At 36.4% G+C, this 21,643-nt stretch overlaps 1 protein-coding gene and 1 long non-coding RNA gene across 2 annotated transcripts in view; both read left to right on the forward strand.

Annotated features, from left to right (window-relative positions):
* Positions 1–7,050, forward strand: part of LOC132151335 (zinc finger protein 239-like) — a 12,780-nt gene extending 5,730 nt beyond the window's left edge. Inside the window, exon 2 of the mRNA XM_059559472.1 lies at positions 6,240–7,050. Coding sequence (XP_059415455.1) covers positions 6,240–6,961 — 722 coding nt within the window. The 3' untranslated portion in view covers positions 6,962–7,050. The remainder of the gene's footprint in view (positions 1–6,239) is intronic.
* Positions 7,051–15,434: 8,384 nt separating this feature from the next.
* LOC132107116 (uncharacterized) lies at positions 15,435–18,496 on the forward strand. The gene is made up of 3 exons (XR_009424231.1): positions 15,435–15,632; positions 17,177–18,069; positions 18,337–18,496. It is a non-coding gene; the product is annotated as an uncharacterized LOC132107116 (long non-coding RNA).
* The last annotated feature ends 3,147 nt before the right edge of the window (positions 18,497–21,643 follow it).

A 21,643-nucleotide genomic window follows, 5' to 3' on the forward strand; every position in this document is an offset into this window, starting at 1 on the left:
ATCAAAACACTTGAATATCGAATTTGCTTATTTTTGCTCTAGTGCCGACAAATACATACGAAATATGTCAAAATATCCACCTTGGAAATTATGCTTGAAAAAACTGTCAGTTATTTCTTAAGTGAAAGTAAACAGTTGAGGAAAAAAATGGGATGTGTATTATATTGGATGCGTTCATCGTCTCTTAAAGTGACTGCGCCTAATTTAGCTACTAGCTGCTGTAATGTTAATCCAAGAAAATGAAAATCATTCACTGCTCTTGACTGAATTACTTTGTAGTTTTAACAGTCAAACCAAAAATTATTCAGACACCAGATATATTTTTGATATATATAGCAAATAAACTGTAATAATGTCAGAAATGTTGAAGGTGTCTGAATAAATGTAGGTTTCATTGTATATTTCATTTTTACATTGAAGACTATCCAGTGCTTTTTTACATTTAATTATTTAGTTTCTGTACCTTGACACCTAAAAACTTTAAAATTGTGTAAATACCACCAATAAATAAAAATAAACGAACATACAAATTAAACTATTTCAAACAGGGCCCACTGGTACAACCTTCACCGGGTCCCCGCTGACCCCAGCTACGGCCGTGCTCACGCCTGTTTCACACATACTCCGTCTGCAGTGCGTATGCGGTCCGTGTGCGTTACGTATGTGGTGCAGCACGGACTCGATGTGCTGTCACACAGGACGCGTTTGCAGTCCTCTACTCGGTACATAAACAATCGCTGCACTGCTGCAGACGCAACGCTCCTGGAACGCAACTGGAATCCGTTAACATGGGTGCGTAAAAAAATATGCAACGCATACGCACTGCAGACGGAGTATGTGTGAAACAGGCGTACGGTTGTTTGCACCTTGTGCAATGTGGAATTAGATTACAGCTTTTTCAAGAACTTTGTGATGCATTTTGGAAACAGGAGATGTACATTTCTAATGCACCATCTAGCTTGATAAACCCATTCTCAAAGACTTACTGTTTGTCAATTTTATGTGTATATATATATATAATGTATATGTAAGTATATATGTATGTATATATAATAAACTAATTAAAATACTCTGTCTCAAACCAATATCATATAATAAAATATAATGAAAAATATAAATAAATAACTATGATTACAGTGCAGCATTACCAATCCCAGCTTGTAGGCATGCTTCACTAAAATCGTCCCTGACATGGTGCTTGCGCGCTGCAGCTACGGTAGGTGACATAGAGGGAGGGCGCCTACAGACCAGGCTCTTTTCTTCATGACAACAATATCTATACTTCATGTTGAGCATAAATATAAAGCCTACTGATAAAGGACACCGTCCTATTCCCGCAGCATTAAGACAGACATTTCCAACGGATTCAAACATGGCAAAAGACATCACCACGGCGATTGGTAGGTTACGTTATAGCCGCGGATATGAGACCTTACTATATACCATTCATTCTATCATCACCATAATAGCTTACAGGGAATCCAAAGTGCACCCAAACACCAGACCTGTTGGTTATAGGAGGATCTTCTATTTCTGGTCTGTTAAACGCATTGGCCATTTTGCAACGAGCCTTCAGCGTGTACTGAGTGAGCGAGCGCCTTACTCTGTAGTGGAAAACGTAGGTTTTAAGAACATGCTTAATGTAATTGAGCCCCGTTACAATATTCCTTCACGAGCCCATTTCAGACAGACCATAATTCCTGCTTCGTTCCAAAAAACATAAGCCCTATAGAGAACCAATTGAGTAAAAACACACTCAATATAAAGAGTTATAGAGTTCCATATAAAAAGTTACATCTTTGTATTTGTTCATAACTACTACAATAATATAACATTTTCATTTTTTTTTATAAGGAGCTGTTTTTGTTTTATACAGTATGCTGCTAAGAAAACACCATAGAAGATGGGTAAAGAATAGCTCCATCATAGTTCAATGTAAAAAAACATACTTTGTTAGTTTTAATAAATAAAACATTTTTTTAAAAATCAAGGAAATTTATCTGCCAATTTTTTCTTTTTGCTGTATCTAAAACATACCGAACTGAACCGTCACACCAGTGTATCGTATCGAACCGTATTGTATCGTATCGTATGTGTGTGTATATATATATATATATGTATGTATGTTTGTGTGTGTGTGTGTGTGTGTATATATATATATATATATATGTATATGTATATATATATGTATATGTATATATATGTATATATAAATATATATATATATATATATATATATGTATATATGTATATGTGTGTGTGTGTGTGTGTGTGTGTGTGTGTGTGTGTGTGTGTGTGTGAGTGTATATTAGGGGTGTAACGGTATGTGTATTCGTACCGGACCGTTTCGGTACAGGGCTTTCGGTACGGTGCACGTGTGTACCGAATGACCTGCTTCGCGTTTTCTCTGTCTTTACACACCAGAATGGTGCCTGACGCGGCGCAGACGCGCTGCTGCTACTGTAGGTGACAAAGAGGGAGACCGCCGACAGACCAGGATCTTGTCTTCACGACAACAATATCTATACTTCATGTTGAGCATAAATATAAAGCCTACTGTTAAAGGACACCGTCAACAGTATTGACGGCAAAATAGACTATGTTTGACAGGTGCAATATGCCAGTGTGTCACCGGCCTAAGGTTTTCTAAAGGCATCAGGCGAGTGTGAACATCACTACAACTAGGAAAAAAACGATTATAATTAAAACGCAGCTCCCGTCGGCATTTAAACAGACCTTTGCTCTTAATTCCGATCGGTCCAACGCAATAACGAAATCTGAGCAGGTCTCAAAACTGAAACTGTTCATGCTGCACTTTACACTTTGGAAAAGTTATATATATATTTTTAAATATGAGAAGGCCTACAAGCTGGGATTGGTAATGCTGCACTGTAATCATAGTTATTTATTTATATTATTCATTATATTTTATTATATGATATTGGTTTGAGACAGAGTATTTTATTTAGTGGAGAACTTTGCAGCAGTATTTTATTTCTTATTCTTTTTTTATTTTATATATATTTTATTAAAAAGTATTTAAAAAAAGTGTAAACAAATTGTTAAAAAAAAGTTTATAGTAATATACAACCTGCAGTTTAATGTTTGCATTTCTTTCCCTTACTGTACCGAAAATGAACCGAACCGTGACTTTAAAACCGAGCTACGTACCGAACCGTGATTTTTGCGTACTGTTACACCCCTAGTGTATATATGTGTGTGTGTATATATATATATATATATATATACATATGTGTGTGTGTGTGTGTGTGTGTGTGCGTGTGTGTGTGTATATATATATATATGTATATATAACATTACGATATAACATTTCTACATAACCTACCAGTCAAAGGTTTTTGAAAAGTGAGATTTTTTATGTTTATTTTTACCGCTAGAACTGCCACGCTTGTGTATCTAAACCAGGAAGTAATCAGTCTCTATCAGCAAAACATTGAGAATAAAGAGAGATGATCTGCTGATGATCCGAATGTCTTGTTGAATGAGTGTTGATAATCTGAGGCTCATCAATATTAACAGAGTTGGTGAAAAGACTCTTTATTTAATGTAAATAGTCCCCGTTTTCACCTCATTTATTATGTCTTCAGATCATCTGTAAATTGTCACTTAAAACTAAAAAGGTGTGAAAGACATGGAACTGATTATTTTAACAGAACAACTCAACAGCTCAACAATAAACCATGAGATAACATGAGATCAGGTATGAGAACTTACAACGGAACATTATTATTATTATTATTTTACACTCGATTATTTGACAACTCTTCAGTTGTCTCGTCTAAATCAGTCATTCTGACCATTTTCATGTTTTTGAAAATTCTGCTGAAATTGATTCAAATTGTTTTTTTATTAAAAGTATTTCACACTTTTAAAACTTTTAAATGCTGCGCATTATGACAGATCAGATAATTATTTATGCCTACATATTATTAATATTTATAAACAATAAATCAATTAATAGAACATTAACCGTGATATATGTATTTATCTGTCTAATAATACAAGCACAATGGATCTACCAAGCTCTGAAAAGCAAAGGAAATTAAACGCTTCTCTGCAAACTATGCATTTATATCTGAGTTTATGCGTTCAACAGTTATTTTTATACTTAAATTTACATTACATCATTTCTTTTCTGTTGTATATTACTATAAAAACAAACTCAGTAACTCGGTGATATATTTTGGCAGATAAGCTCCTCCTCCTACGTTCACTGGTAGGGAAGCTCCACCCACTGCAACACATCATCAATGAAAATCCTCCCACAGTAATTCACCAATAAATTCAAGAATATCTCCATCAGTTTACAAGTGCAGAAAAGCATCAAATCACCAGGAAGAGATGAAATCTGAAAAAAAAAAGTTTATTTAAGAGGAAAGAAAGAAGATGAGAGATCTAGATTCCTACAGAAGCAAACACATTGAAGATACTGAACAACAAACAGGTTGGTGTTTATTCTTTATTAATGAGGCTGATTGTTGTAAAGCTTCAAACAGTATTAGATTTGTTGTAACAGGGAAAAAACTTTAGAGCTGTTAAATAATCTAGAGGAAGCATCATATAATATAATAAAGGACTCTCTCTCTCACACACACACACACACACACATATATATATAACATCCAGGTTTTGGCTTTGGTTTCTTGTTTTCATACTTAATGAAGGTAATGATCGTTTGACCAATAACATGCAGACATTGTACGTATTCGACCAATCGTGGTGCGTGAGAAGGCGGGGTCTACAGACGACGGTGTACATATATATTAGTGTTGGACATGAAGCAGCGCTGAGCAGACCGATCAGTGTATGACATCAAAGTACAGAAAGATCGATACAAAAGCACAAGAAGCCATCTGCTCTCTAGAGATCTCGCAGTACTTTGTCATACAACAATTGATCTGCGCAGCGCAAACAAAGCCAAAATGTGAATATTTTAGGCCATATAGAAATCCTGGCCAGGATATGTCCTTTGAAAAAGGCAAAGTTGGTCATCCTAGTACTTTTTACTAATTGGGTATCTGAAAGAAGAAAAAAAAAAAACTCTATAAAGCTCTCAGCCTTTATTTCATAAATAACAGCAATAATTATATCATAGCATTCGAAATAGCCAATACTGTTACTAAAGAGCTTACACATACTGAAAGACTAACCAAAACACAAATCTAAAAAAGTAGGTTGCTAATCACCATTAATGTTAGTTTAGAGCAACAGTAGCACAAACCATAATTTGTTAAAAACCTTGTTTTAATCAATTTGTTAAGCATTGTATAGTGAAGTGTAAATCTCTGCATTAAAAGTTAAAATAATAATAAAGATGAATAAAATCACAAACTCACAAACAGGTAAGAGTAATGCTCTGTACTCAAGAGTAATGTTCTGCAGGAACACGTTCACTTTGATCAAAGTCACATCTTACTGTCTTTTCTTTATCCTGTAAAAGGTGCTTATTTAGCATCTGATATTTATATTAAGACAATTACACGCAGTCACCCCTTAACTGTTCCTACTCTCATAAAATATATATATATACTCATATATGCGCTGAGTATTAATTGTTTCCCTCCGTTCGTCATGTCGGTGCTCATTCACTAAAGATTTAAACTGAACACAACCTGACAGAACAGAAATTTATGCAAAAATGGAATTGCTCGCATGAATTTTGGGTCATTTACAGATAAGGATATAACCATAAAGTGATTGTTTTTGCACAGAGGATGCACACACACCTGAAGATTGCATTAGCTTAAAGTTTCAAATGAAGAATTCTCATGTTTCAGAAAGCTTGGATCACTTTCTTCTCCCGCAGCATCTCATTCTGTTTCCTCCACTGTTTTTAATGCATTTTGTCCATAGAAAGGCATAATTTAGTGATGTAATTTGACACGACCGGCTGAAGTTGGACGTGCGGGCAGACCAGGCTAATTGATAACAAGAATCGTTGTTGATGATTTCCATAATCGATAAGTTGAGTTGTTGCACACCTAAAATTAATGTATGTTAGATCATTTTGTTCTTGATCAAACATATTTAATAGTTCTCCCTATAGAAACGTGATTTGTGTCTATAATATTTACAAATAGTTACAATTTCAGAGAGACATAATCTATAAAAATTAATCTAAAAGATATGTATACATCAGGGTTCATTTTTTTATCACCTTTCACTTTTCTCTGTTTTTATGACTAACTGAAAATAAAACATTCTTACTTTTATTTCAGAGTTAAATGAAGATAATGGGGAGAATGAAGAATTGAGTGAAGATGAGGAGAGAAATCATATCAAACGTAGAGAAAAACCCTTGAGTTCTTCTCAAACCAAACAGAAAGATTTAAAGAAAAGAAGAGCCAAGAAATCTTTCAGCTGCACTCAGTGTGGAAAGAGTTTCACACGCAAACTAAGTGTTGATGTTCACATGAGAGCTCATACTGGAGAGAAACCGTTCACTTGTGATCAGTGCGGGAAGAGTTTCACACAATTGTCCAGCTTAAAGATACACAGGAACATCCACACTAGAGAGAAACTGTACTCATGTGATCAGTGCGGCAAAAAGTTTTTCAGAGCTTTAGACCTGAAGATACACCTGAGAGTTCATGTAAAGGAGGAGCAACATTCATGTCATTTGTGCGGAAAATGTTTTTCATGTTTAAAAAGTTGGAAAGAACATCAGAAAACACACACTGGTGTGAGAGAGTACATGTGCTTTGAGTGTGAAAAGACTTTTATTACAGTGAGCAATTTGAAACGGCACCAGAGGATCCACACTGGAGAGAAACCTTACAAGTGTTCACACTGTGACAAGAGATTCAATCAGTCATCACATCTGAAAAAACATGAGAGGATCCACACTGGAGAGAAACCGTATCACTGCACTGACTGTGGGAAGTGTTTCAATAATTCATATGCTCTTCACAGACATGCAAAAACCATTCACAGTAGGTAGATCATCTTCAGATCCAGCACATTCAGGTCTGATTCTGTATCCTTAACAAATCCTTCTCAAACCTAATTTATTCCAAGTGCACTCTTTTACCTGGGTCATGAACGATGCCACATTCATAAATGAATCACTTTTTTTGAGTATATTCTGTTCAAGATGATTTGTTCAGTTCCTGTATGCATTGAATCGACTGAATGGGATTCTCATTCATACCTGGAAATTTAAGAACAAGGAGAACATAAAGACATTCAGACAATTGAAGCTAAATCTGCAAATTATGCTGTTGGTTGGCAATGAGGATCTTTATTAGCAGAACTCTGTGTTTCGTCTGTGAAGGACTCCACATTGGATTGGAAACATTAGATTTAATTTAGGTAATATTTTGTAGTAGCATTTGTAGTAGTGCTATAAGAAGCTGTCAGGTGAAATGTGTGAAGTGAAATGAATGAAAGGTGTCAAGTACGGCATTTAATTTATAGTAGATTAGCATTACATTACATCAGATAATATTTTTGAGTGTTGTGAGATGATTCTGCGATTTGCAGCATTGAGTATAATAACCAATAACATATTATTCTCTTTAGTTTCTGAATGCAATATCCATTTAGAGGCTTTTTGATTCATCACTACTAGGGGTGCAAACAATTAATCGATTAATTGTTGATAAGAGATTGATTAAGGCTGTCGATGGTCGGTTAACCGATGTAATGTTGGGCTTCGTTCGGCTCATGAGCTGAACACGTGCAATCATAAGAGCATCATCATTCATTCACAGTGTACTAATGAAGCTTTTAATGTGATTTCAATTTTAAAAGTACATTAAAATAGAAACATCACAAAAGTTTTTCAACATGAAAAGCAATAGAAATGTAGTAACTAAGTCATTTCATCAGATAACTGCGCTTTCAGGGCTGCGGGACACAGGACAGATAGACTATTCATTCCTACGTCTTATTAATTTGTGTCAATTGTCCATGTTTCATTAATTTTGTTCCATAAATAACCCATGAGTTAACTGAAATAAGGGAACAAATTAATAAATCGAACGAATTCTTCATTCATGAAATCTTTCATTTCCCTTCCCATGTTTAGCACACACAGTAAGAGATGCGATTTAAAAGTGAAAGAATAAAATAAACCTGCGAAATTAGAAAATTTAAGAAAAGAAACCGGCAAACCAGAACAAAGCCACATTAATGAATGGCTAAATCTCGAACTGCATCCAGAGGCATGATCACGATCTAACATTATCCCAACCCTGCGAAAAAGTGTTTTTTTTATATAAATATATATGTGGGTAGTTGACGTGATGTGGCTTTTTCACCGTCAACGAAGACAAAAAATAATTTTTCACATTTTCATCATTTTCTTGTTTTACATGAATTTGTTGTTTTAATACCCGAGTTATCATCAAAATCGTCCTATGGTGAGACGGTAGACAACATTATTTCATAAATATTAACTTTTATAAATAAAGAAAATAAAGTTTAAAAATCTTAATGAACACTCCTGGCATGATTGTACAAGTGTCTATTTCAAAGTGGCCATCACTTTTCCTATACATACATTTCTAAAAGTGTAAGAACTTCATAAAGTTTGTTACAGAAAAAAATGTCCTTTGGTGTTGGGCAATATCATGGACAACTACATTTAGTTGAAAAACTCCTTTCAAGGTCATGTGACTGAAGACCCCTATGAAGGCCATGAGCAGTGCACAGGGTAAGTATTTCTCTCAGAATTGTTCAAATATTTAACTATGTTTTCAGACTACTGAAGTTGTTAATTTTTTTCGTGCTTTGGTGTGACACCCCTAAATTTCATTTTTTTATTCAAATTAGTATTTTTAACAGCAGGACTATGTAATATTATGCAAATGTATCATGCTAATTGCTAAAGACAATTCAGCTAGTATTAGCATTGTTATTAACTGCCACAAAAGCGCAAATGTTTTTTGGAGACTACATAAAATGTTCTGAAGTGTTACTAAAACAACTATAATGTAATAACTATAAACAAATATAAAGTACATAAATACAGTGCTATAATGCTATTTAACTTTTTTTTTGAGAGAACAGAAAGAACTGAGGGAGAGATGAGTGCAAAAGAGAGGACCAGACAGTATAGGGAGCGAATTAAAAAGGATCCACAGAGAAAGGAGGCGATCCTAAGAGAACAAGGGGAAACTAAATCAAACTGAAATGTTGCCATATACATCTTAAAATAATTCAGGGATCTTGCTGAGTGACTGAATGACCGCTTATTATTCAGTATCAGAATAAACCTGTGTGAGGTTCAGGTTCAACAATAGTTACATAATAAGCTTGTTATTACAGAATAATAATCTATATTGTGTTTTATAAGAAATTGACAAGTGGTTACATTTGTAGCGAGAACAGTAGGCCATGAGTTAATAATTAAGTACACATTACATTAATTTCTCTGTTGATCCATTCATCTACATTCTATCATTATTTCAAACGGATATCATGAAAAGAAGGCTCTCAGGGAATTGGATACATTCAACATTAAAGCACTAGGAAGGAAGAGACAAACTGAATTGAGGAAGATTTGGAAGGAATCCAAAAAAAGATTTAGGGCAGAGAAAAAGGCATTACTTGCCATTCTTAACACAACATCACCGTCTCCTGACAGTGTACTGGAGGAGCCAGTGGCCCAACCTCCCCCTGAACTTCCAGTGTTGCCACCAACAATGCCTCCAATATCGCCAACACAGGCCACTGTAGCCAAATTAAAGGAACATACAAAACAAATCAAGGGGAAGCTTACCAGTCTAGAGAGGGAGAACAAAATTGTAAAAATAAAATTCAGGATGGAACAAAAAAAGAACAGTAGAATGCCAAAAAAACTAAACCGTATTTGTGAAAATAAAGTAATCAAGAATGTCAGGGAGAAACGCAGCAAGCCACCGCTGAAACAAAATGCAGTCGAGAAGAGAAAAGAAGTAGAGTTTTTCTTGTCAAGAGACACCAACAGCAGACTGCTTGCAGGGAAAAAAAGACACTGTGAACAAGAAGCAGCGGAGAGTTCTGACAAAATCAATGCAAGACCTCCAACAGTGACTACCTCAAAGATCCCAGATGCAAATACGTAATGTCTTACAGGAAATTTACTAGATACAGGCCATTTTATATAACAGAGGCCAGAGCAACCGACCGCAATACCTGCGCCTGTTTTAACATGAAAACATGCGTCTACTAATTGACAGCATGGCACATAGGGGCTTAATTCAAACGCAAAGCCTATCCTCTCTGCTCAAAATCATTACATGTAATGTTGATAAGAAAGAGTATGTACAGAGCATGCACTGAATGCTGCTTTGAAGAAGTTCATCTGGCAGAGTACAACCCCCTCGACTCTGTCCGATGGGAATGCTGGGCGAAAGAGGATATAACTGTTGGTGATAGGGTCTTTAAGAATTGGGTAAAGAAGTCCAAGTCTGGCACAGTCAAAAACCTGGTAGAGCTTGAATCCATCGGTAGCCATCAATTCAACTCGTTGCATCAGGCAGAAAAATGTAGGGAAATTAAGGAAAATGTTGCCCAAAATTAAATTGTCTTGCACATAGACTTTTCAGAGAACTACGGTTGCAAGCTGAATTCAGAAATTCAGCCTTATCACTTCGCAGGAAGCCGAAAGCAAGTCACACTGCATACTGCAGTTGCCTACACATCAAAAGGAACCCAGAGCTATACAACTCTGTCACCATCATTAAGGCATGACGAGAGAGCTGTTTGGGTACACAGCGTGCCCGCTTTGGAAGATGTGATGCTGGAACATGGCCAAGCCATTGACATACTAATCAGTATGTAATCAGTGATGGTCCCGTAACACAATACAGAAACAAAACCAACTGCTTTCTGTTGAGCCAAGTTCCCTTCACAATGGGCTTTAAACACGTCGCTTGGAATTTCTCAGAAAGGTCACGTGGCAAGGGAGCCCTAGACGGTGTTGGGGGAGCAGTCAAAAGAACAGCAGACAAGTATGTTCTGAGAGGCAGTGATTTGCAATCTCCAAGAGATTTCTACGAGTTGCTATCCTCCCAAACAGGGACGAGTGTGAAATTCAAATGGATTGAAGAGTCAGATATTGAGGCCTACGACAAACTGCTACCTCCATCTGTCAAACCAGTTACAGGGATTCTAGGTACACACCAAGTCTTGTCATCATCACCAGGAGTGATCCTGCACAGAGACTTAAGTTGTTTCTGTTCATATCCTGAAGTGTGTTCTTGCCACAAATCAAAGAAAGTGGATTTTGGAAATACTTTAGAGACTGAATCAAATGACTCCTTTGAGGAAGAAGATAGATACACACAAGGAAAATTTGTCATTGTGGAGTATGATGGCAGACCATATGTTGGGCAGATCGTGGAGGTTAAACTGCATGAAGCAAAAGAGTGAGAATTCATTTGTGCGGCGGAGAAACTTGACTGCATTTACTATTCACGGCAGAAGAAAATTGGTGTCATATCTGAACCGGAGCCAATGCACCGTGCTGCTCGACTCGGACCCCTTGACTGGTTGATGTTCAATTCTTGATTGATGGATGCTGTCACGTGCTAAGATGAACTCACTATTGAATATGTTGTTAAGCATTTGATAAAAAAAAATATAGTTCCTGGAATTGTTTTATAATAGAAATTTCATACATGAATTGAATTTTTTTTTTTTCAAAAGTACCTAAAAACTAATAAAGTAAATGTGTGCAGTCTTCATTATTGTGTCAATGTTGTACAAATGTGTTAAGTATGATTAAAAACTGTTCTAAGAATATGTTTTAGATGGAATGGTGTTCATGAATGTTATGCAATGTTTTAGGGATTTTATTTCCATGTCACTGTTACTGTTTAACTGATGAATCTTGCAGTTTGACAATGTCACAGTATTGTTTTGAAATGGCATTTTACTGAATTTCGAAAAGATATTATATGCATTAATGTTTCCTTGATGGATCTATAAGTATCAAAGTTACGTTTGGTGTACTATGTTTTTCACAGTTTATATTGTTGAAAAATAAAAAAAATGTTCTCCTTTGTAATTGTTACAATAAATACTACATATTCTGACTCTTTTTATGCAATGACTATATTTGTCCATTGGTGTGATGTTTTGTCCTATGGTGTGACAAACAAAACAACAGAAAAATATACTTATTTTAAAATATAGTTTAAAAAAAGAGTCAAGTTTGGCATTAGGGGAGTTACAATAATATCCTCTTAGGTACAATTTCCAAAAGTTTTGTAAGGTTGATGAAAAAGTTGTATTGACATTCGTAGGGAAAAGTTTATCAACTTCATCTATTCATGGTGAAAATGATTCTAATTAGTACTTTTTATGTAAAATAAATATCACTTCAAGGAAATAATGTTTTAATAATGTGAACAATTCTGTCTCAAGTATTTTCTTACGCTATTTAATATAATTTCTTAGCACTTTTTAAATGTCACACCATAGGACAAATTTACAGTACTGCTGAGTGAAAAGTGAAAAAATATGTGAAGTGATTGACAAAATGAGTGACCACTACTATTCTCTGAAACTGCAGTTTTCATACTAAACAAATATATGTATTTTCTCTTAAAAAGTTATGTTTTCCCAAAAAAAAAAATCACTTTTTCTTGGCCATTTGTCAACTACCCATATATATGTGTGTGTGTGTGTGTGTGTGTGTGTCTCCGCTGTTTCGATCGCGCTGGAACCTGGTGCATTTGGAACCTGGTGCATAAGTTTGATTCAAACTTACATCGCAGTCTGTTCATTATCAAAATAATAATGTCCTCTTTTCCTCGCTTCCTTTCTTTTTTTCTTTTAAATAGCTTATAAATGCATGCGCGTTATAACTTTCACTTTTGAACAGTGTTGGGAGTAACGCATTAAAAAAAAAAAGTTATGCATTACAGTAACATATTACTTTTTATTTTAACACAGTAATTTAAGGCATTACTAATCAATTTTTCTGTAATATTTAATTCGGTACATGTTAAGTAACCCTTGCTTTACAACACACTTTTTTCCCAAAATGTAATTGTCTAAAAGAAAAGAAAAAAAAAGCAAACCGCAAGACAGTAATGAAGCAAATAAGTTATATTTTCCTGTTCGTGGTCAGATAATAGCTGCTTGTGGTCTTTGTTTTGCATTTAAATAATTTCTGCATTTTATTTCTCTCCTAGTAGCCTATAGTTTTACTTAGCTCTGACAGAAAGGTTGCATGTGAGGCTGACAGAGACACGCGGTTTAATGTGTTGGAAATGTGCTGTTTTCCTTAATAACTTACATTTCACAGGTACATTCTCATCTGTAAATGTAAAAAAACCAGTGGAAATATTCGCATTTTGCTGTCAGAAGTTCATGAGCTTTCGCTTTAGCGATTCTCCGCTAATCTCCACACTGTAAGCCCGGATAAGTTGAATTTACTTTAATAATTTGAGGAACCGGTTGCCTTAAAAACTTTAAATGGTTGGTTCACCCAAAAATGAAAATTATGTCATTAATAACTCACCCTCATGTCGTTCCAAACCAGCAAGACCTCCTTTTATCTTTGGAACACAGTTTAAGATATTTTAGATTTAGCACAGGCATACAAAAAATGAAACGCAAGCGCAGAATGTAGAAAAACAAGAGCAAAGGAGAAAAGAGCACAGGCATACAAAAAATGAAAGAGCAGAAAACATGATTTTGTGTGCGATTCAGATCATTTTGAATGCATGTTTCAGTTTTGAGCAATATAATTTTAAACTCGTTTAAAAGTTTGATTCACGCTTATTATTTTTATTTCCGTGACCGCGTTGTTTGAAATTCTGGTTAACTTTGCATTTATTTTATTTATTTTGCGTTATATTTTCACATACGTGACCGCTATATATTTGGCGGGAATTTGATCCCATACGAGAGCTTTCAGTCCCTCCATTGAAGCTGTGTGTACGGTATACTGTCCATGTCCAGAAAGGTAAGAAAAACATCATCAAAGTAGTCCATGTGACATCAGAGGGTCAGTTAGAATTTTTTGAAGCATCGACAATACATTTTGGTCCAAAAATAGCAAAGACTACGACTTTATTCAGCATTGTCTTCTCTTCCGTGTCTGTTGTGTGAGAGAGTTCAAAACACAACAGTTTGTCATATTGATATTGGTTTGTTTTAACTCGTAGGGAGTGTCAGCCACATTAAAAAAGTTAACAGCTTAAGTCATTTGTGGATTAATGCGTATTGGAGACGCGAACCATTTAAAATGATTCAGTTCGAGTTGGTGAACTGGTTCAAGAAGATCCGGTTACATCGAACGATTCGTTCACGAACTGGATATCACAAACTGCTGGTTTGGAACGACATGAGGGTGAGTTATTAATGACATGATTGTGAACTAACGCTTTAAGTAATGGGTTATGAAAACTTGAGTGCATTTAACTTAAATGCATGAAAGGGTGGAATTATTATTTTAAGTTCAAAACACTGAATGCCCAGTTGTTTTCACTTACAATCTCCTTTAATATCAATTGCCTTTTCAAATGAACTCCACTTACTATTTTAAGTTAAAGGAACTAAACCTTTGTATTCATTGCATGTGCTAAACTAAAACGTTTAAATTTTAAAAGTCATTTTGTTTACTGTTTTATTTGAAAACAGGTTGTTGTCCCCTGCTCTTTTTAACAACCATGAATCATATGCCTGAAACAGTGGCAAAATGTGTGTCATTCATGCCTTGAACATTGCATAAAACAAAGCACCATCATAATGAACAGCATTGTACAACATAAACCACACTGAAAGTAATTTATATTAAAAGGACAATATCAGTCTTGAATCTTTATCAAATGCCATATTCAGATCTGTACAGGTTGCAACACTTTGCCCAAAATATGTAGTTTACTCACTTTCAGTCAGAGTCGTGCTGAATTTTTTTTTTATGACCCTCAGTATCTTTCACCTTAATTGCTTTTTTTTTTTACTTTACCAGTTGAAAGTAACATACACAATAAGATATTTGATCACTGGAGCAACCAGAATCTAACAAGTGCAATCAGAACTCCCCATTTGAGTTTTAGACCCAAAAACATTTTTACAAGTTACAACTGGTGACAGTAAAGTTAAAAAACTAATCAGGCAATTGTAAAAGGATTCATACAGCCTTAGTTATTGGGAGCAATTTTCTACTTTTACTATAGGACTAGGACTGAAAGTGGGTAAGCTATCTTTGTACTGCCATAAAATAGAGACTTAATGGAGACACTGATGCTGATCAAATAATTCTGAAAATGAATGGCAGTGTTCATTAACAGCTAAAAATGAGACAAAAGGAGCATGCACCTGCAACATTTACAAAAACTAATTAACTTACAGAGCATGTCCTGAAGAAGGCAGAAGAATCATCCGTCAAGATGACAGGCAGTCCCCGAAGACATAGCACCTGATGTCAGTTGGCTCAGTGCAGGTGGAAATTTTCTTGACTCAAAGTTGTCCTGAGGGCAGAAACGTTTGTGATTGGTTAAATCTGACAACCAATCGCAAGAGGGGAGAGAATTGCAGAGGCGGGGCCACCATTTTGAAAATTCCCGCAAATATTCCCACCAGTGCGCAGGCAGGCAATTAGGAACTGATTATCATTTTGCGGTGCGCAGGCAAAAGGAACTGCAACTGGAACTGGTTATCATTTCAAAGTAAGTTTGTAAAAACAAAAACATAATTTCCTTGAAAATAGAGCATTGTATGTAACAGTTAGCACTATGTGTGATTTTCTTTCTGCCCTCGAAATCATAGTATAATGGTGCAGCTTGTAGCTTAAGGGTAGGATAGCCTACTGTTTCAGAAGCAAGCTAGTGTTGTAGCTTGCATTAAAATGTTGCAGTAACTGTTGCCAGCGGTTCTTATCACAAAAATGTAGAAGAACAAGATCATTCAGAAAAACGTCAACTTTTTAGTGTGTGCACATAACTTACATGTAAACCATAAGCGCTAGCTAAGCTAGCTAATCAGGTGAGCTAGAAAGTACATTGCAATAAGCTTTACTGTACTCGTATTCAAAAAATCAATGACTATTTAGGGCGTTGTAGTCTAATTTAAAAATTTGGCTTTTCTTCATGACTGTTTAGACTCCTCTGGTCCCAGGGCAGACAGATATTTCTAGATTTTGGCTTTTCTTCATGACTGTTAGTATCATCTGGCCCCAGGGCAGAGACTGTTTCCTATGGAATGCCAAAGCTGACTTTATTTTAAATAAATAAATAAATGCATAAATATACGAAGAAATGTAAAAGAGCAAAAATACATAAATATACAAAGAAATGTAAAAAAGTACAAATAAATTAGTATTTATACTTTTATTTCCTTAAAATATAATATTCCTTATTCCTATATAAAATTGTATTTTTTTTTTCACACATTTATTTATTTCAACTTATTTATTTCCACAAGATTTATTTATACAAGGTGTCACTGTTGCCTCAAAGCTTCAGCACTGCCACTCTGAGCTCGATTGCTGATGTCTGAGGTAAAACACGCCCCCCTCATTAGCATACGGACAGAGAAATGTGGAAATAAATAAATGTGAAAATAAATAAATGTAGACATAAAAACATACATAAATGTATGTGGAAATGAATAAAAGTGGAAATAAATAAATGTAGAAATAAATAAGAGTGTGCAAAATACAATTATACATAAATAAGGTAATAAAAGTATAAATATTTATTTGTACTTTTTTACATTTCTTCGTATATTTATGTATTTTTTTTATAATAAAGTCAGCTTTGGCATTCCATAGGTTTCCCACAATTTTGTCCCAGGGCAGGTGAATCCATCCTGGTCTCAGGGCAGAAGTCATATTTTTCTGTTCTCAGGGCAACATATTTGGACAAAAGGGAGTCAGCTGTCTTCTCTGGTCTCAGGGAAGAAGTCATATTTTTAATGTATTATTTAGTATATTAGTAGTTTGTATAATATGCAGCGCTGCCTGGAAGACTTTATTGAGGGCTCAAATTTCCATCAAGCGAAAAAGTCAGGGGAGAGATAAATGCAGCCAAGACTTGTAAAATAGAAAAGCGAAGATGAAAAGACATGTTCATCTTCTTCTTCTTCTTCTTCTTCTTATTAGACTATGTTAGTTAAATATTCAAAATATTTATCAGGACCAATCAGTTTGATGCTTAGCCTGTGTTTCTCCAAAAATCTATATGTTCAAGTATAGCGTCTTTTCTAATTTCAGAATATGGCGACACATTGGGTGAATGGTGTTAAAAAATGGTAAAAGAAGCCACATGACTCCAGGGTCCACCAAGATGTTGTTATTATTAGGGGGGATGCCAAGGAGTTCATGGAGGGTTACATCGAAGAAGTGCAGGAGAAGGAGCATTGCTACTTCAGACCCCCAGTCTGCCGCCGGCAGGACTATTATTACTATGGCTGTGACCGTGGGAATCACGCTGCAGGCAAAAGTAATGGAGAAGCCACACAAACTCGGGCCAATTCTTGCAAGGCATACATCTCTTTCAAAGTCATCACGGATGCCGGAATATCAAGTGCCATAATCCAAAAGATGCTACAGCACACTGGCCATGACGAGGCTAATTCTAAAGAGAAAAACCGCATCCACCCAGACCTGCATTCCCTCATTGAAATATGGCTTCAACAGGTTTGTTCTACTTCTGAGATCTTAATAAAAAGCTATGATTGGGCTCAACAAAATGGGCATGTAGACAAAAAAGACCGCGGGTTTTACTTGACCCCTAATGACATTCGGCTTTTAAAGAAAAACCTCAGAGGTGTGGGTGACAGTGATTCTGTCAGTGTGGACCATTTGGTTTCCATGGAACTCAGAGACAACATCTGTTTTATCAGCCACTTCACAATGAAAAACCATTCATTTTAGTTGTACAAACACCATTTCAAAAACAACTTTTGGAAGAGAACCCTCATCCAATGGTTTTCATGGATGCTTCATACAAAGGCATAACAGCCTACGGGTATGCATTTTATGCACTGTTATTGATAAACAAAACTGGAAGCCATTTGCCTATTTTATCCTGAGCAAGGAAACTACTGCACAGTAAGCCTCTGCCTACAGAAGCTTCAACTGAGTAACCCAAGCTTCTATCCAAGGTCAGTCAAATGTTAGCATAATTTATGTTATACTGTATTTATTCTTTGTAATTGGAACAACAGGCAATATGCATGTTTGACTTTGAATCTGAAAATACTACTGCACTGAGCTACAACTTTTGAATTTTGGATCTCACTAGCTTCTTAACTCTCTATTCTAAATTTTCTTGATACAGTGTTTACACTGTATACAATAAACTCTGTATAATGTATGCTTTTGGGTGTGGTGCAACTTTTTCCTCTTTTCTTTCTTTTTCAATGTTACAGGTCAGTGATGATGGACCTTGACTTGAGAGTGCTTGATGCTATTAAAAGCGTTTTCCCAAATGCAAAGCTTCTCCTTTGTTGGTTCCATGTGCTTCAGGTAAGTCGATGAATATACAATATCACTATTTGTGACATTTAAATCTACAATGTTGTGCAGTTGACATTGACAAACTAACAGGAAAGGTCAACTGAGCAGGTACAAAGTACTATTCTAGAAATCTTTGGCAAAGTGTGCTGTTTTCAACAGTGTTCTTTAAAAATGTGGTGGGTGTGTAAACAAGTGTAATCTTTAACTGTACTGTATATTTAAGGGCAATCAACTAGTGGTCTGCAGTGTAATTGCAGGTGGTTGTGACATAAATACTTACAGTTTGCAGTATATGCTTATTTCAAATCCTGAATTCTACTTACATGAAACATGAAAATTTGGGATATATACAGAGTTACATTGCAATACAATAACATAAACTCCCTTTTGGCCAAGCAATGGAAACTAACTGCCACGTTACAGGGTGAAATAACATAACCTAATGTGCAATTTATGCTGTTATAGGTGTTAACCGGTGGCTTGTGAAGACAGATGGAGGTCACCTGACACCTGAACAAAGAAATGTCTGACGGTACTATATTTTCTTACAATCATAACCCCAGTGCAACTAAGTGGTCCTGACCAAATTATGCATTCTGTAGTGTACATAATAGTGAGTTTACAACCCGAATTCCAGAAAAGTTGGGACGTTTTTTAAATTTTAATAAAATGAAAACTAAAATACTTTCCAATCACATGAGCCAATATTTTATTCACAATAGAACATAGATAACATAGCAAATGTTTAAACTGAGAAAGTTTACAATTTTATGCACAAAATGAGCTCATTTCAATTTTGATTTCTGCTTTACTTCTGAGAGACTCTGCTTCTCTAAGACAAAGCTTTTATAGCTAATCATGTTACAGACCTGATATCAATTAACTTAATTAATCACTAGATGTTCCTAGATGTTCTCCCAGCTGAATCTTTTCAAAACTGCTTGCTTTTTTAGCCATTTGTTGCCCCCGTGCCAACTTTTTTGAGACCTGTAGCAGGCATTAAATTTTAAATGAGCTAATTAAGTGGATAAAAGTGTAAAATTTCTCAGTTTAAACATTTGCTACGTTATCTATGTTCTACTGTGAATAAAATATTGGCTCATGTGATTCGAAATTCCTTTAGTTTTCATTTTATTAAAATTTAAAAAACGTCCCAACTTTTCTGGAATTCGGGTTGTACAATTATTTATGCTTTTTCTTTTTAATGTTTGTATATAAGCATCTCAGATTAAATATGTTTTTCCCCTAAGGAGGAAGAGTTTCTCAATGTATCTGCCAAGAAATGCAGTGAGATCGACACCTTTTTGGATCGTTCCCATGTAACAACTTATCTGAAGACAAATTGATTTACTTATGCGGAGCTGTGGATAAACTTTGGCAGAACGTTCTATCACTGTAGCAGTGAGACAAACAACAAGGCTGAAAATGCGATGACATAATCACGTACACTATGGCGCCTCTAAGCGCTAAGATCAATCGTTTTTTTTCAGGAAACCTGGCCCAGAACTTTACACACAGGCAAACACGGCATGTGTAACGCAGGAAAGCGCGTTCCTATAGTCTAGTAAAGAAGTGTAGTTACCAATATTATTAGTGTAATGCCTTACTTTACTTCGTTACCCAAAAAAGTAATATCGTTACTGTAATCTGTTACTTTGTAACTCGTTACCCCCAACACTGTGCCTTTCTGTCTTAAAGATTCTTCCTTACGTTGAAATACCAGTTTCTGCGAGGCCAGGCAAACCGAAGAGTCGACCAACTTCTGCTTTTGCTATGTGGAGATGTAGAAAAGTATTACAGGTTAGTAATCTCTCTAACAGGGAATGTGGATTTTGCCAAATGGCTATTTCAGCCTGTTATAGAATAAAATAAAATGAAACGCAGCTACTTTCATGAAGCTTGCCACCCTCTCACAGTCTTAACAGTGAATCAAATTTTTATGGAGCTGTTGCACTAAAAAACAATCACCATGGCAATGACTGCACAATGAAACTTGCATTTAGCTAAAATCCATCCAACAATAAGGGCCAATATACAGTATGCTTATGAGTTCATGGTATTGCAGAAGTTATAGGCCATCCAATCAGAATATGCAAAATGTGTGCCATTTAAAAAGTTTGTGATGGTGCCCTTACCTGTGTTGCAGCTAGCTAGGGCACACTCTCACACACTGGTGTCCTTGTCGCTCCCCACTGTCCTATCTGAGGCAAAGGCTACTATTTTACTGTAATTCCAAATTTGTCTTGTTTTTCATTACTGCAGCTTACATGGATGGCCTCAGCGAAGCAGGACGACTGACATTATCCATCTCTGCTGCTCACCAGGCTGCTGCGCTGCTATTTAAAAATGGTGTGGGCAAAGATTTGGACATAGAAGCGGGGCAGTGCTTTGTGCCGTCATAGTCAACCAACACAGCCTACAAAGTTAACTTGTTACACTTCACATGTGAATGCACCAATTTCCGGATGGGAAACATATGCAAACATCTTCTCTTGGTGAAGATGGAGGTAGGCAGGAGAGGTATTGACATTGAAAAAATGCGGAAAAATAAAGCGCTAGAAATCATCAGCCTCCATCTTTATCAGCAGACTGAAGATGAAATAACCATCTTCAATAGTGATGGGACTATGAGTATTGTCCGTCCATCCATCCATCCATCATCTTCCGCTTATCCGGGGCCGGGTGGCGGGGGCAACAGTCTAAGCAGAGACGCCCAAACTTCCCGCTCCCTAGCCACTTCTTCCAGCTCTTCCGGGGGGACCCCGAGGCGTTCCCAGACCAGCCGGGAGACATAGTCCCTCCAGCGTGTCCTAGGTCTTCCCCGGGGCCTCCTCCCGGTGAGACGTGCCTGGAACACCTCCCTGGGAAGGCGTCCAGGAGGCATCCGAAATAGATGCCCGAGCCACCTCAGCTGGCTCCTCTCGATGTGGAGGAGCAACGGCTCTACTCTGAGCTCCTCCCGAGTGACCGAGCTTCTCACCCTATCTCTAAGGGAGTGCCCAGCCACCCGACGGAGAAAGCTCATTTTAGCCGCCTGTATCCGGGATCTTGTCCTTTCGGTCATGACCCACAGCTCATGACCATAGGTGAGAGTAGGAACGTAGATTGACCGGTAAATCGAGAGCTTTGCCTTAAAGCTCAACTCCTTCTTCACCACGACAGACCGGTACAGCGACCGCATTACTGCAGAAGCTGCACCGATCCGTCTGTCAATCTCAC

The sequence above is a fragment of the Carassius carassius genome, chromosome 1, assembly GCF_963082965.1.
Source record: "Carassius carassius chromosome 1, fCarCar2.1, whole genome shotgun sequence".
In the NCBI taxonomy this organism is placed as follows: domain Eukaryota; kingdom Metazoa; phylum Chordata; class Actinopteri; order Cypriniformes; family Cyprinidae; genus Carassius; species Carassius carassius.